General features: G+C 43.4%; 1 protein-coding gene across 1 annotated transcript; it reads left to right on the forward strand.

The window, feature by feature from the left end:
- The first annotated feature begins 425 nt into the window (after window positions 1–425).
- Window positions 426–15,510, forward strand: LOC121601220. Its single transcript, XM_041930027.1, has 2 exons — window positions 426–506; window positions 14,251–15,510. The coding sequence occupies exons 1-2, from the start codon at window positions 426–428 to the stop codon at window positions 15,508–15,510; spliced, it is 1,341 nt and encodes a 446-aa protein (XP_041785961.1).
- Window positions 15,511–16,193: the final 683 nt, after the last annotated feature.

The following is a 16,193-nucleotide window of genomic DNA, read 5'->3' on the forward strand; positions in this document are numbered from 1 at the left end:
GTAGTGTTGGTAAGGTGGTGGCCAAAAATATACGTCTGATTTCATCCCAAATCCACAAGTAACGCACAATGTTTGCCGTAGTGTAAGGTGGTGTGCGGCCTAAAATGCTTTCTCGTTTCAACACCCCAAGCGAATTTTTTCGGGGATAATGAATGTTAGGATTCGGAATGAGGAACTACCGTTGTGCGGGTTTTCTTAGTTGGGAACGGATAGGATTGTGTCCGTCAGGAACGACAGGTTCTAGAGAAGGGTATATAAGAAGTCTGAATTTTGTATCGTTCTCTTTTTGCACTGCAATTTCACTCAAATAAAAACACAACGTAGGAAAACAGACCCAATCTTTTGGTCCCAATATTTGGTGCCGTGGCGACCAGGATTGAATTCCGTGAAATTGACCGGTCGGTGCAAAAGTGTAGCAATCAACAATGGAGAACGAGTCGAGCGATGAAGAATTCCGCGGCTACGTTGGAAAGTCAAACAGTACGCTGGTGGAGGCTTCGAAGAAGGTAGGAGGTACCACAAACGATCTTCATAGGAAGAAGTGTGAGTGTTTGGTTGGAACAATGTGACGCATACTGTCGTTCGCTGAATCGCATGTGACCGCTGAAAAAGAGAAAATAAGTGTGCGTAGTAAGTTTTTGGAGGAAGCTTGGGCGAGTTTCAACGCATTGCAGCTTGAAATATGTGACAGTAAATTGTACGAAAAGTGGAGTGTGTCTATTTCGAAGCCGTTGAGAAACTTGAAAAGCTTGCCTGTGCAAATATGTGTGTGCTGCAAGAGCCGGTTACCAGCAGTGAAAGAAAACCCGTGCAGCTGCCAAAACTTACGATTCCTACTTTTAGCGGGGCTTATGAAACGTGGACATCGTTTTATGACATGTTTTTGGAAGTGGTTCACAAAAACAGTGCATTGTCAAACACGGAAAAGGCACTGTTTTTTTTTTACCTTAAAAGTTTTTTGAAAGGTGAACCGTTGACCATAGTGCAAGCTTTCCCGATAAGTGACAAAGGTTATGAGGTCGCTTGGTCGGCATTAGTGGAAAGATACGAAAATAAGTATCTCATAAAGAAAAAGCACGTGAACAAGCTTATCTTGTTTCCGAAGATGAAAGTTCCCAACTCGGAGGGAATTCGCGCATTAATTAATTGCTGTGAAACGCCCGTGAAAATGCTAGGGCAATTAGATGAAAAGCCTGATGGTTGGGGCATTTTGCTCACATAGTTAATAGTGCTCAAGTTGGATGAAAATACGCAGAAAGAGTGGGAGAAGCATGTAGTGGATAAACCTGATTCCGGTTATGACGAATTGCTTACATTCCTGCGTAATGCAAATCGCTTATTAGAAGCAGTGTCGGGAAACAAGAACGTACAGGAATGTTCGGCTAGAAAGCAACCTGTGAAAGTGTTAGTGAACGCGGCGAGCGACACGCCGAAGTGTCGAGCCTGTGATGGTACACATTCGTTGTATGTGTGCGAACGGTTTAGGAATATGCCTAGTGAAGAAAAGATCGCTTTTGTCAAATCTCGAAAGTTGTATTTGAACTGTCTCGCTGGAGGCCATCTTAGTCGTTTTTGCAAATCGAAGCGAAATTGTGGAATTTGTGGCAAAAAACACCATTCTTTGCTGCATCAAGCTAGTGAAGCAACATCGTTGTTCACAAATACAACCGTAGATCAGCAGGCATCGGCAGAACCTTCGACCTCAGGAGTAAATGTGACGACTTTGTCCTCTTCTGGAGTGAGAGATTCGCGGAATTCGTATCAGCTATTGTCTAGTGCATTGGTCCGGGTGCGAACGGGAACGGGAGAATGGAAAATTGCGCGTGCGCTTCTGGATGGTGGTGCGCAATCTTGCTTGATGACGGAGCAGCTGTACAATTCGTTGGCGATTTCGGGACAATGTGCGGATGTGTGTATTAGTGTGGTTGGTGGTAAGGAGCTAAAAGCGACGCGGGTGGTCGAGACAGATATTGCTTCGCGATACAATGAGTTCAGGAAAGGCGTTTCATTTATTGTGGTGCCAAAAATTACCAGTGAACAACCTTTGAACACTTTGCAATTGTCAAAGCTGGTAATTCCAAGAGATTTGAAATTAGCGGATCCCGGTTTCTTCAAGTGTAGTGGAATTGATATTCTATTGGGGCAAGAAGTGTTTTACGAGCTGCATAAAACAAACCAAACAATTCAGTTCTGCGAAGTGGATGGTTTGCAATTTGTATTAACTCAGTTGGGATGGGTACCGTTCGGACAATTGGGTTATTGTGCGCAAACAAAAGATGTCCATAGTGTGTTGATTGGAAATAGCCTAACGGTGGCGATGGAAAAGTTTTGGTAACTGGAGGAAGTAAGGGAAGCATCGAAGCTTACCGATGAAGAAAAGGAGTGTGAAACCAGTTTCGTACAAAGTGGATTTTAGTGGTCGTTACGTGGTTAAACTTCCACTGAAAAATGGGTACGAAATGTTGTTGGGTGATTCTAAAGAAATAGCTTTGCGGCGTTTGAAGCAATTGGAAAGGAAATTGAGCTGTGACGTTCAATTAAAATCCGGCTATGGTGAAGTGTTACGTGAATATTGCGCTAATGGTTATTTGAAGGAGGTAACAAGTGTAGATTCGCGAGTGGTTTCGTGTTATCTTCCTCATAGGCCAGTGGTGAAGGAGAGCAGTGTTTCCACGAAAATTCGACCTGTTTTCGATGGATCAGCGAAAACCGCAAGTGGGTAGGCGTTGAACGATCTGTTGCTTACTGGACCAGTGATACAGGAATCGTTGTTTGCAATAATGCTGCGCTTCCGAATGCATGCGATACCGTTATCAGCCGACATCGAGAAAATGTATTTGCAAGTGCAAGTGCATCCAGACCACACACCATTGCAAAAAATCTTGTGGCGATCGTCAGTGGAAATGCAGCCCAAAGAATACGAGCTGCAAAGGGTGACGTTCGGCTTGGCTCCCTCTTCTTTTCTTGCAACGCGGGTTTTGCAGCAACTAGCAGAAGATGATGGTGCAAGGTATCCTAATGCGCAGCGTGTCCTCAGGGAAGATTTCTATATGGACGATCTTCTTAGTGGCGCGCAGAGCTTTTAGGAAGCAAAAACCCTTCGTGCTGAGTTAAGTGAATTGTTGAGTGGAGGAGGTTTTCAATTGCGAAAGTGAGTGTCAAATGTACCAGCTGTGCTAAACGATGTGCCTGTGGAACATCTATCGTGTCCTGATGTCATCGGTCTTGGTGAAAATGTTCTTGTGAAAACCTTGGGTTTGTTGTGGCGACCGTGCTCAGATGACATAAGTGTGGAGATCAGGCAACCGGAAGAAAATGAATTTCTTACAAGAAAAACAATTTGTTCGCAAATCAAGTTCGTCTCTTTGATCCGTTGGGAATCATTGCGCCTGTGATAGTATGGGCTAAGATTCTGTTGCAGCAGTTGTGGATCTCAACAACGAGTTGGGACGAACCGGTTAACAAAGAGATCGAGATCAAATGGAAATCTTTTGTGGAGCAAATGTCGTGTATGCAGTGTATGCGTGTTCCGCGATTTGTGCTTTTGCCTGGAAAGTGCAAACTCCAACTGCATTGTTTCTCGGATGCGTCGGAAAGGGCTTATGGTGCGTGCCTTTATGTTCGATCGGTGGATGATAGTGGTTGTGTGAAGGTGTCTTTGGTGGCAGCTAAATCCAAAGTAGCACCGTTGAAACGTGTGAGTTTAGCGAAACTCCAGCTGTGTGGTGCTTTGCTAGCGGCAAAGTTGTGGAAATCGGTTTACAGGGCCTTCAAGGAACCGGAAATTCCGTGTTTTTTTCTGGACGGATTCCACTGTGGTATTGTGTTGGCTCCGATCTCCATCTTATGTTTGGGCTACCTTTGTAGCAAACAGAGTGGCTGAAGTGCAGGAAACGTGTAAGGGTTATCCGTGGCTCCATGTGAAGGGTTCAGAAAATCCTGCTGACATTGTTTCTAGAGGATTTCTACCTCAAGAGTTTGCAGCACATTCGTTTTGGTTGGAAGGGCCTTCTTGGCTATCTATGCGTGAAGAACAGTGGAATTGTGTGACAGTGTTGGCTGATCCTGAAGAAGCGTTACAAGAGCGGAAGAAAATTGTGTTGTTAAGTGCGACGGAAAAGGTGTTCGAACCGCATTTTTTGCTGGATAAGTTTTCTTCATATTGGAAAACCGTTCGTGTTGCTGCCTACTGTTCCCGATTTGTGAAAATACGTCTTGGAAAGGAGCACGATGAAGGAGAGTGTTCTAATAAGGAATTTAGTGATGCGGCGAAACTGTTGGTGAAAATTCTGCAGCAGCAAGAATTTGGTGAGGAACTGCTGGCGTTACGGAAGGGTGACAAAGTGTTTTTGATTTCGCGCTTGAAGTACTTGCGACCGTTTTTGGATCCTGAAGGTGTACTCCGTGTTGGTGGCCGCCTTAAACATGCTACCATCGGGTATGGTGCAAAGCATCCGATGATTCTCCCTGCTAAGACGAACTTCACTAGAATCCTGGTGAAGGCGTATCATCAGTTGGCGATGCATGCTGGTCCCCGTCAAACTCTGGTTTTGGTGCGGCAGGAGTTTTGGATCCTGAGTGGAAAATCGGTTGCGAATGCTGTTTGTCGTAGCTGTGTGACATGCTTTAAGGCGGACCCTTTGCCTATCGTGCAGCCTCTGGGACAACTTCCGGCTGAAAGGACAACACCATCCAGGCCGTTTTCTTTCGTTGGAGTGGACTACTGTGGACCGGTGTTTCTAAAGCCAACGCACCGTAAGGCGGCGGCTTTAAAAGCTTACATTTCTATTTTTGTTTGTTTTAGCACCAAAGCTGTTCATATCGAGCTGGTGGAAGATCTTTCGACTGGAGCTTTCATCGCGGCTTTTCGTCGGTTCATTTCTCGGCGCGGGCTTCCGATCCATGTGTACTCGGACAATGGATTGAACTTTCAAGGCGCGCAGAAGCAACTGTTGGAACTATTTGGCATGCTGAAAAACAAGTCGGCTAAAGCGATCGTTCAGAGTGAAGCAGTGAAGCTTGGCATAACTTGGAGCCTCATCCCCCCGAGATCTCCCAACTTCGGCGGACTTTGGGAGGCTGTGGTGAAGGCGGCAAAGAGAACTATGCAGAAAGTGCTTGGCGATCGACAGCTATCGTTTGGAGATTTTGTAACTGTTTTGACCCAAATTGAAGCGCAACCCCTTACACCATTATCAGAAGATCCTTGCGAGCTGGATGTTCTTACTCCAGGCCATTTTCTTATAGGGACGTCATTGTTAGCACTACCCGATCAGAATGTGTTAGAAGTACCTATGAATAGGTTGAAACTAAAAGATCAGTTGCAACAGATTGTTCAAGATCATTGGAGAAGATGGCGGGTAGAATATATGGGAGAGTTGCATAATTCTTATCAAAAGAATAGGGCAGTGCACCAGCTTAGTAAAGGACAAATGGTAATGCTGAAGGAAGAAGATAAGGTTAGTGAAGAGTGGTCTTTGGCGAGAATAGTAGATACTCATCCAAGGAAAGACAGCGTGGTGCGAGTAGTTACGGTTAGAACAGCGAAAGGGATCTACAAACGCCCAGCTTCCAAGTTATGTCTTTTACCTTTTGAGAGAGAGATAGGAGATTATTTTGAGAATTAAAAATTGGTTCAATTTTGGTGGCCGCCATGTTAGGATTCATCATAATTCAAATTAACGGAATGAGGAACTACCGTTGTGCGGGTTTTATTAGTTGGGAAGGGATAGGATTGTGTCCGTCAGGAACGACAGGTTCTAGAGAAGGGTATATAAGAAGTCTGAATTTTGTATCGTTCTCTTTTTGCACTGCAATTTCACTCAAATAAAAACACAACGTAGGAAAACAGACCCAATCTTTCGGTCCCAATAATGAACACAAACTCATGCCATCTCTTTCTATTCATCAGCCCTACTCTCTCACACGCATCGATGAACTTTTACATATCTCTTTGTTCATTGTACTATATTTGAAGGGTTTAAAAGTGATAGATAACAATTCATGTTCATGAAGTAGTTATGGTCAAATGTTAATAGTGTAATGTTTGTACCATGGTCGACCTGAGTTCAATTCCATTTTTATAATTTTTTTGATGATTTAAAGTTTTATTTAATTTTTAAAACATCCAGCTCCAATAACTTCAAACCCCTTTACTCATTGTTAGAAATGCGTGTCTAATAGTTAATCTGTTTTTTTTTTTATTGTTTTATTTATTTCTTTTAACTCATTTAGTATCAGTACCCCTTCATACAACCAAACCAGTAAATAGCACGATAATGAATAATAATATGGTGGCGCAACAGGCAAAGTGATTCGAAGTAGAACTAGCGATGTGGTTGGTAGCATCCAGGATGAAGATTGAGCATGAATTGAACCATGAGTGGAGGGAGTGAATCCGAATGTTCATTTCTATTTTTAGCTCTTTTTTGCATGAGTTCATCTTTCACGTGTGTTCACTATCCCCGAAAATGATCTGTATTTCGTTGGTCTTTTCGGGGATAATTTGTTAACGAATTATCCCCGAAAAGACCAGCGAAAACCAGCGTGGTCGCGAGCTTGGGACAGCGCTTTCATAGACTCTGTTCTAACAGAGCGAGAAAGCATGCTCCTTTTGCTACCTGCAACGACATGTCTACACACAGAAAAATTGTCGATCACTATAATACAGGGTTTCAACTGTTTTTTTTTTATTGTTTCCCGAGAATATTTAGATACTTCCCTGATTTGTTTGGATACTTTCCACGATTTATTATGCATTATGGAAATTATTTGGAGATTTTTATTGATTTGTTATAGGACCATGAACATAAATTGTGAGAACAAATCAAACATATTTGGCAAACGGTCGGTAACTTTTCAAACAAACTCAAATATTCAGGGTAAAGCAACAAAACCCGCAAAAAACCCTGTAAACAGCAGACAGCTATTTGGGAGAAAAAAACCACACAGGAGTGTGCTGGCAGAAAAAAAGCATTCTTTGAAATAACTGTCAAACGTGCCACTTGGTCAGAGCAGTTTGGTTTAGCAGTGACGATATCGACAGTGTTAGCGAAGTGCAGACTATTTGAGGCAATAATGGAAGCATCAAAAAAGAATGCAGGTATTTGGAAGTTTTTTGAGCGTCATACTGCCGCGATTAATAAATACAGATGTAATATCTGTAAAGATGTCTTAACGGTAAGCGGCATTTCATCGTTCACCTTGAAGCGTCATTTTGCTAAAAAACATCCGACCACCGATTTCGAACCCGCGCAAAGTTCAGCTTCTTTAAGCTTAGTGAAAGAACAGCGTGAAAATACAACAACATTAGGCAAACGAGTTCAGTCATCAGTTAGTGACTATGTTGATGTTTTCAAGCCTTTAAGCACCAATACAAAAACGAGTATTGAACAGCAGCTTCTCAATGTGTTTTGCAATCATGCGTTGCCCTTTTATTTATTGGAAGCTGATGATTTCAAGCAACTCTTCCATACCGTTTGCCCAAGTTATAACCTACCTAACCGAAAAACGTTTAGCAATACAATGCTGAACAACGAGTATCAGAAGCTTCTGGAAAAAGTACAAAATAGATTGAATAATTTTAAAGCTGTGTGTTTAACATCGGATGGCTGGACCAACATAAACAATGTTAGCTTTTTAGCAGCAACTGCTCATTTTATTGATGAAACGGACGGCAAATTGACAACTTATTTGTTAGATTGTAACGAGTCTGCAAAACGACATACTGCAGAAAATATAGATCAGTGGTTGAGAACTGTGATGGATAACTATAACATTTCAAAAAAAGTTTGCTGTGTTGTCACAGATAATGCGGCTAACATGAAGAGTGCAGTGAATAGCTTAGGAATCCGCCATATTCCATGTTTTGCTCATACGCTTAATTTAATTGTAAAAGATGCAATCAGTAAAACAATATCAGATATGCTTACAAAAATACGGAAGATTGTTACACATTTTTAAAAAAAGCACAATTGCTCTGTTGAAGCTCCAGGAGATGCAGAACAATATGAAATATCCAAAGCTGAAACTTTTGTTAGACGTAGCCACACGGTGGAATTCTACGTACTATATGCTGGAGCGATTTTACGCAAATAAAGAACCTATAATTTCTACTCTTGCATTGCTCCGGTTTGAATATGAATTAAATGAAGCTGAATGGCTAATTATGAAGGAGGCGTCTGACATACTAAAAATATTCGATGTAGTAACCAAAGAAATGTCAGCTGAAAAAAATGTAACTGTATCAAAGGTTCGTGTTTTGCATAAGCTACTGTTGTCAAAACTAAAATCGTTGTTGCAAACTAAGACTAGTTCGGAACCAGTTTTAGAAATGATGCAACTTTTGATCGATGGCTTAAATAATAAATTTAAGTATGCATACACCACCTCTGTTTCCCGAGCAACCGTTGTTGATCCTCGATTTAAACAAAAAGGATTTTCTGATGAACACGAGTTTAAAGAATGTTGTAATGCAGTATTACGAGAGTTGAGAATGGAGAACAACTTCCAAAACGACCTGAACAACTCCCCAGAAATTGTTGTAACGGGAACAGAAATTGCCACGGACGATACGAATCTTTGGGCAGAATTTGACATTAATCAAAATCATCCACAAATCATGCTCAACTCACGGAGTTGTCTAGAAAAAGAGCTTGATAATTACGTTGCAGAGCCTTTGGCACACCGTAACGATGATCCATTAGAATGGTGGAAGCTAAACAAATATAAAAATCCAACAGTCTACCAAGTAATGCTCCGTGAGTTGTGCATACCTGCTACATCAGTTCCTTGTGAACGAGTGTTTTCTAAGGCAGGAGACATTGAACGAAGTAAACGGAATCGACTAAAACCAAACAAATTGAACAAAATATTGTTCATAAAACACAATAAAAACTGCTAGAACCGGTTTAGCAACAGTGCTAAAAAAGCATAAAGTGAGCGTAGAATCAATTGCACTACCGTTTTTTTTTTCATTTTACTTACATTTAAACACCATACATATTTCATAATTTTACTGCATTACCATTCCTTTATTGTACTACTAATAACCAGAATACTACTACTAATTTGGTTAAACACAACTTTTTTGATAAGTGTTGATGCTAAATAAGCTGTCATGCTTGATTTTTTTTCTATAATTTTATATCAAACATACTATCTTCAATTAGTTCAATCTTCAATCTTCAATAGGTCGTTTTCGCTGGTTTCAGAAGCTTTTGGGAAATAAGGATTTTTGCACATGGAGCCATGGGATCGTCACTGCATTAAACGATTTTTTGTCAAGTTTGATTTACTCTAACCAGTCGGAAAAATTCTTGATTTCAAGCTCTTTTGAATGCGATAGCTAGGCTATACGCCGGTTTCAAGAGATGCTTATTTCGAATTCATGAAGGAGAGTTTTTAGTGGGTAAAAATCCCACACTACCAGGGTGTCTTTTAGAAGATCCTCTCTCCTTATAAAACAAAACAAAAGGAAAAAAAAATGTAGGGAAGTAATCCGAAGATCTGTTAACAATCTATCTTTCGTTTGGATTATATTTGTGTTGCATATCGGTTGTATAGTATAAATATTCTGAATCAACTTCATGTACCTATTTAGTTTTTATAATTTAAACACAATCATTTATAGTACAACATTACAGGAGGGAAAATGACCATTGGGACATTATTTTTCTGTTACACTTCATACTCATCTTTCATGTTATTTCATGCTGTTAGTGCCATTAGGTTTCCGCTTTTTCCACGTTAACGAGGCACCACTTAGTGCACAAATTGCTCTATGAGCGCACAGGGTTAAAAAAACGTACAGCGCAAAAGTGCACGTAGCCCTGTGTGCTAGCACTTCCGCACTGTGATCAGAGAGCGCACTGTGCGAAAGTGCTAGCACTGTGCTAGCACTTTCGCACTGTGATCATAGAGCGCACTGTGCGAAAGTGCAAGCACTGTGCTAGCACTTCCGCACTGTGATCAGAGAGCGCACTGTGCGAAAGTGCTAGCACTGTGCGAAAGTGCTAGCACAGTGCTAGCACTTCCGCACTGGTTCCAAGTGCGCACTGTGCGCACAGTGCGCACAGCACACTAAGGGCAATGTGCGTGTGTGCACAGCACTTAATTGTGCTACTTTACCCAACACTATTGGCAACGCATTTCTCTTTTTTAGGTTGGCAGTCATGCCGTTAATCTTGATTCGTTGAACTTCGTCTTTCCTGTACTTTTGTAGCGACAAGTCGCATATCGCTCTTGCTTCAATAAATACAATTTTAGGTTATAGGCCCAGCACATTTTTGGACAAAGGGAAAGTGACTAATCGAAATTGTGTATTGTGATGGAGCAAGAAAAGAACGATCATCATTTTCTCTCGCTGTTTGACGGCACAAATTATACCGCATGGAAGAATCGGATGACAATACTCTTATAGGGCCTAGAGCTAGGCATAGACAATAGGGCTAGAGGTGCTGAAGGACGAGGCGGGAGATAGTGAGGCGATAGCTAGGGAAAAGGAGCGGAGCCGTGAAGCGAGGGCTAAGTTAGATCGGCGATGCAAATCATTACTTGTATCGAGAATACACGACTCGCAATTGGAGTATATTCAGGACTAGAAAACTCCAAAGGACGTATGGGATGCTCTTCGGCGTGTGTTCGAGCGACGCAGCATTGCAAGTCGCATGCATTTGAAGCGACAAATGCTTACTCTTCGTTTCGAGGGCGGAACACTTCAGCAGCATTTTTTAAAGTTTGATAAACTAGTGCGGGAATATCGGGCTACTGGTGCTGTGCTGGAAGAGTTTGATGTGGTTTGCCATTTGTTAGTTACGCTCGGATCGTCATATTCGACCGTTGTAACAGCATTGGAAACAATGCCCGAGGAGAGTCTGTCCGTCGAATTCGTTAAATGTATGTTGCTTGACGAAGAAACAAAAAGAAAGAGTGTAGATCTTCGCGCACCGGAAAATGAAGCTGCATTCTCTGGCACGAGGCCAAATTGGCAGCAGAAAAGTAAGGTTAGGTGTTTTGGCTGCAAGGTTATCGGAAATAAGTTATCTGAGTGTCCGAACAAAAGGCAAAATTACACCAATCGCAGGCACACGTCGGTGAAGCAAGTGTTAGTTTTGTTGGTGTAAATGCGGGATGTTTTAACAAAATGGAGTGGTATATAGATTCGGGCTGTTCCGATCATCTGGTGAATAACAAAGAGTTTTTCGATGAAATGTGGCTATTGGAAAATCCGATTGAAATTGCGATTGCTAAGGATGATGATTCGTGCGGAATATTCTGGAAACGTGAAGATCATCAGCAATGTGTTCGAAAAGCAAATTGAGTGCGTGGTGCGAAATGTTTTATATGTGCCTGATTTGCGTTGTAATCTTTTCTCAGTAATGCGTGTTGATGCTGCTGGTATGAAAGTGGTATATGCAAACGGAGCGGTACAGATTTATCGTGGTTCGGAAATTGTCGCGTGTGGTTCACGGGTTGGAAAATTATATCATCTAGATTTTAGTTATGTGAAGCGTGGTGAATATTCGATGATGACGACAGGTCGAGTGTCTAAAGAGCTGGAATTATGGCATAAGCGTCTTGGTCACTTAAACGTGCGCAGTATTGAGCTATTGATTCGGAATGAAATGGTTTCTGGGTTGAAAGTGAAATGTACCGACAAAAATGTTGTGGTGTGCGAGTCTTGTTTAACCGGGAAGCAAACACGGAATCCGTTTCCATCGCGTAATGAAAAACGATCGTCGCGAGTGTTGGAGCTCATTCATTTGGATGTTTGTGGTCCAGTTACTCCAGTTGGTAACGGTGGTGTGAAATACTTACGTGTACGTGTCTTTTGTAGAAGACTGGAGCCATTTTTGTATGGTTGTTTACGTTTTTTGTTATTGTTGTGTCTTGACAGCTAGGGCTACGTTCATCCAGCAAATTGTGTGCGTATTTTCACTGGGTGAAGCGTTAGCGTTGCGTTTGAATTGTCGATGTATTAGTGTTAGGTCCGTTAGGCTAAGAACAAAATTGTCAACCATTGTCGTTAAAGGATTCGGAATATACTGACGCGTACGCCAAAGGTCACCGTTAAACCCTGAGAAATTTTCACTGCACTTTAACATAAAATATCACAACGTAGGGCCGATCACGAACATTTGGTGCCGTGACCAGGATTGGTGTATTGTGAAGTGAAATTGTTGCTCGTTTTTTGTGTGATTTTGCTGCGTGTAAAAATCTGTTGACTTTACGTTTTTTCGTCACCGACCATAGACAACGAACAGTTTCTTTCGAAATTCGTTGTCCAGTGCTTGTTGCGTGTTGTGACTTGATTGTTGAGCATTGTGTAATTGTTTGATTGCTGTGATAATTGATCATACGCACGGACAGAACATTTGTGAATTTGTGTTTCGTGTTCAGTGTCCTGTGTTTTTTGCGCCATCGTTCCATCTGCCATTACGAGACTGATATGGCTAACGCTGTAAATTTGCTGTCCAGACGGCGAACCCTGGAAGAAAAAATTCAGCGTGTTATAGCATTTGCTGCTAATTTTGTGCCTGAGCGGGATGAATTCAGGCTTGGCTTATTCATCTCCGACACCGAACGTGTTGCAGCAGAGTTCGATACAGTATAGCAGTTGATCGAGGATGGAGCAGCACCCGAAGCGCGCGAAATGGAGAGCCATTTTCGCGCTACGACTGAGGACGCCTTAATGGCCGCGAGGGCCAGCCTACAAGCGTTGTCGCGGCCATCGCATAATGCTATTCCCGCCTCATCGACCATTGCTACATCTGGAGTGAGGCTGCCAACCATTTCTCTTCCAGAATTTGACGGCAATGAGATGCAATGGGCGACATTTCGGGACACTTTTGAAGCACTAATCCACAGCAACGAAGAGGTGCTAACTATCCAAAAGTTCCATTATCTTCGAGCTGCGCTCAAGGGTGAAGCTGCAAAGTTGCTGAAATCGATTCCGTTGTGTGCATCTACTACTACAACATTGCCTGGAAATCGTTGGTGGACAGATACGCCAACGAGTATCTACAAAAGAAGCGTCATCTACAGGCAATTTTCAACATCGGCAAGGTGACCAAGGAATCGAACGCATCATTGCACAGGCTGGTTGACGATTTTGACCGTCACGTAAAGATGCTGCATCAGCTTGGCGAACCAACAGCGCAATGGAGCACCGTGCTAGAATATGTGTTGTGCACCAAGCTTCCCGATGAGACGCTACGAACGTGGGAAGATTATGCTTCCACCCTCAGCAGCCCGAACTACAGCATGCTAATTGAGTTCCTGCAAAGAAAAATGAGAACATTAGAATCGATTTCTATGAACCATCCGGCAACGAGAGAAGCTACTCATCCTAGTTTTTTACGGCGAGCTCCACAGCACCTTTCTTCCTGCTCAACCATGGCGAGCAGTTCAAAAGGGTGCCCGCATTGCCAGCATGATCATGCCTTAAGCAGTTGCTATAAGTTTTGCCGTCTTCCTCTGTCTGAGCGTTTTCAGATAGCTATTGAGAAGAAAGTTTGCCATAATTGCTTAAGGAAAGGTCACTTGGCAAGGAACTGCGCTTCATCGTCCAGGTGCAAACACTGTGGTGAGAGACATCACTCTCTTTTGCATCGTTCGTCTGCAGTCGGTACGGAACCGAAACTCGTGTATGCGGAAGGACAAGAATCCACAGGAAGGAATGATCGTAACCAAGCACAGTCGCTCAACGTTACTAAGCATCCTATTCGATCGGAGGAAGTGTTTTTGCTCACTGTTCGTTTGAGCATAATTGATGCTGATGGTAAAGAGCATTTGGTACGCGCTTTGCTAGATTGTGCATCTCAACCCAACCTCATGACAGAGAAACTTGTCAAATTGCTGCAGCTACAACGGTGTCCTTCTAACGTTGAAATAACGGGAGCTGGAAGGATATCTCGAGACGTTCGTGGATCGGTGTTTGCTGAGATACGCTCCAAGAGGCAACCATTCAGCTGTGGTGTTCAGTTCCTGGTAATGGACAAGCTGACATCCAATTTGCCTTCTGAGACTGTAAGTGTCAGTCACTGGTGTATCCCTAAAGGCCTCGAGCTAGCTGATCCCGAATTCAACACATCGCAGCAGGTTGATTTGGTGATAGGTATCAAGCACTACTATTCATTCTTCCCCAGTGCAGCCAGAGTACATTTGGGTGATGGGTTGCCGTTATTGATTGATAGTGTGTTTGGTTGGATTGTTGCTGGTTCGGCTACGTTACAATGCTCGGAACCACAGGTAACAAGTTCAAACGCTATCTGTATGATGTCGCTGGAAGAGAGCATCGAACGATTCTGGAAGACAGATTCATTAGTGATGAAGGATGGCTACTCGCCTGAGGAACGAAGATGCGAGCAGATATTCCGTGATACAACGGCGAGAAATGAGACTGGGCGTTATATCGTACGCTTACCCCGTCATCCCGATTTCGGCATCAGACTGGGTGCTTCCAAGGTAAGCGCAGTACGAAGATATGATCTGTTGGAGAGGAGATTCGCTAAAAATGCAAAGTTGAAGGAAGAGTACCATGCGTTTATGAAGGAGTATCTTGATCTCGGGCACATGAGTTTAGTTCGGGATGGAGATACAGTACCTGCTGAGTCGTATTATTTGCCACATCATCCTGTGTTCAAGGAGTCTAGCACCACAACGAAAATCAGGGTCGTGTTCGACGGTTCTTCTAAAACCACCAGCGGATACTCGTTGAATGATGCTTTGTGCGTGGGACCAGTGGTGCAGGACGACTTGCTAGATCAGCTTTTGCGGTTCCGCACGTATAAGGTGGCATTAGTTGGCGATATAGCAAAAATGTACCGCCAAATACTTCTTCATCCTGACGATCGACCGTTGGTGCGAATCTTGTTTCGCTTCGAGCCGCAGCAGCCAGCGGAGACCTACCAGCTGAATACAGTAACGTATGGTCTCGCGCCTTCATCCTTTCTCGCTACGCGCGCTCTTATTCAGCTGGCCGATGATGAGGGTAATGCATACCCACGAGCGGGCCCAGCTCTACGAAAGAATTTTTACGTCGACGATTTCATCGGTGGAGCCCAATCAGTTGAGGAAGCCACCCGCCTACGAACTGAATTGGCCGAACTACTACAAAAGGGCGGATTTGAGCTGCGGAAATGGACGTCGAACTGTGTTGATGTGCTGCATGGGCTGGATGAGGCACAGGTTGGAACCACAACCAAGATGAGCTTCGATTCTCACGAAGCCGTGAAGACACTTGGCATCAGTTGGGTTCCACAAGGTGATTGGCTGGTGTTTGAGGGTGTGTGCCAGCCAGACGACGATGTGATCACCAAGCGATCTGTGTTATCTGCCATCGCAAAAATGTACGATCCTTTGGGGATGATAGCGCCGATAATCATCCGTGCTAAGATGATTATGCAGGAGATATGGGTGTCGTCACGCGATTGGGATGAATCGTTGCCAGAAGACATCGTATGCAAGTGGAAGCAGTTTCAGAAGGAGATACGATCTCTATCACAATAGCGAATGGACAGATTCATACTGCTTCCTGAGGCGCGAAACATCGAGCTGCACACTTTTGCTGATGCATCTTCTGCAGCCTATGGTGCTTGCACATATGTGCGGTGTGAAGACGCTGGGCGAGTTCGAGTCATGCTTTTAGCGTCGAAGAGTAAAGTTGCTCCGTTGAAAAATCTGACTATTGCTCGGTTGGAGTTGTGTGCCTGCGTTCTAGCTGCGCACTTGCATCACCGCATAAAAGGTGCCATTGATGTGGCCGTAAATGCATCATATTTTTGGACCGACTCAGATATCTGCATGCATTGGATCAAGGCGCCACCGAGCACATGGAAAACATTTGTGGCCAACCGTGTAGCGGAAATCCAGCATTTCACTAGTGGTGCCAAGTGGAGGCATGTAGCTGGAGTCGAAAATCCTGCTGATTTGATATCGCGTGGGATGGAGGTGTCCGAGTTCAACAACAGTCGAGCATGGAGGCATGGACCAGCCTGGCTTGAGCATTCGCAAGATGCTTGGCCCATGCCCAATCCACAAAGCATTTCTGAAGTGGCAGAGCAAGAGAGGAAGGAGTTAATTTCGGCGGTTACTGTGTGCCACAACGAATTGTTTCTGTGTTGGTCATCTTATACTCGCCTGGTGAACGTTGTCAGCTATTGCATGCGATTCATTGCCATGCTCCCTCATCT

Source organism: Anopheles merus, unplaced genomic scaffold (assembly GCF_017562075.2).
Source record: "Anopheles merus strain MAF unplaced genomic scaffold, AmerM5.1 LNR4000039, whole genome shotgun sequence".
In the NCBI taxonomy this organism is placed as follows: Eukaryota; Metazoa; Arthropoda; class Insecta; order Diptera; family Culicidae; genus Anopheles; species Anopheles merus.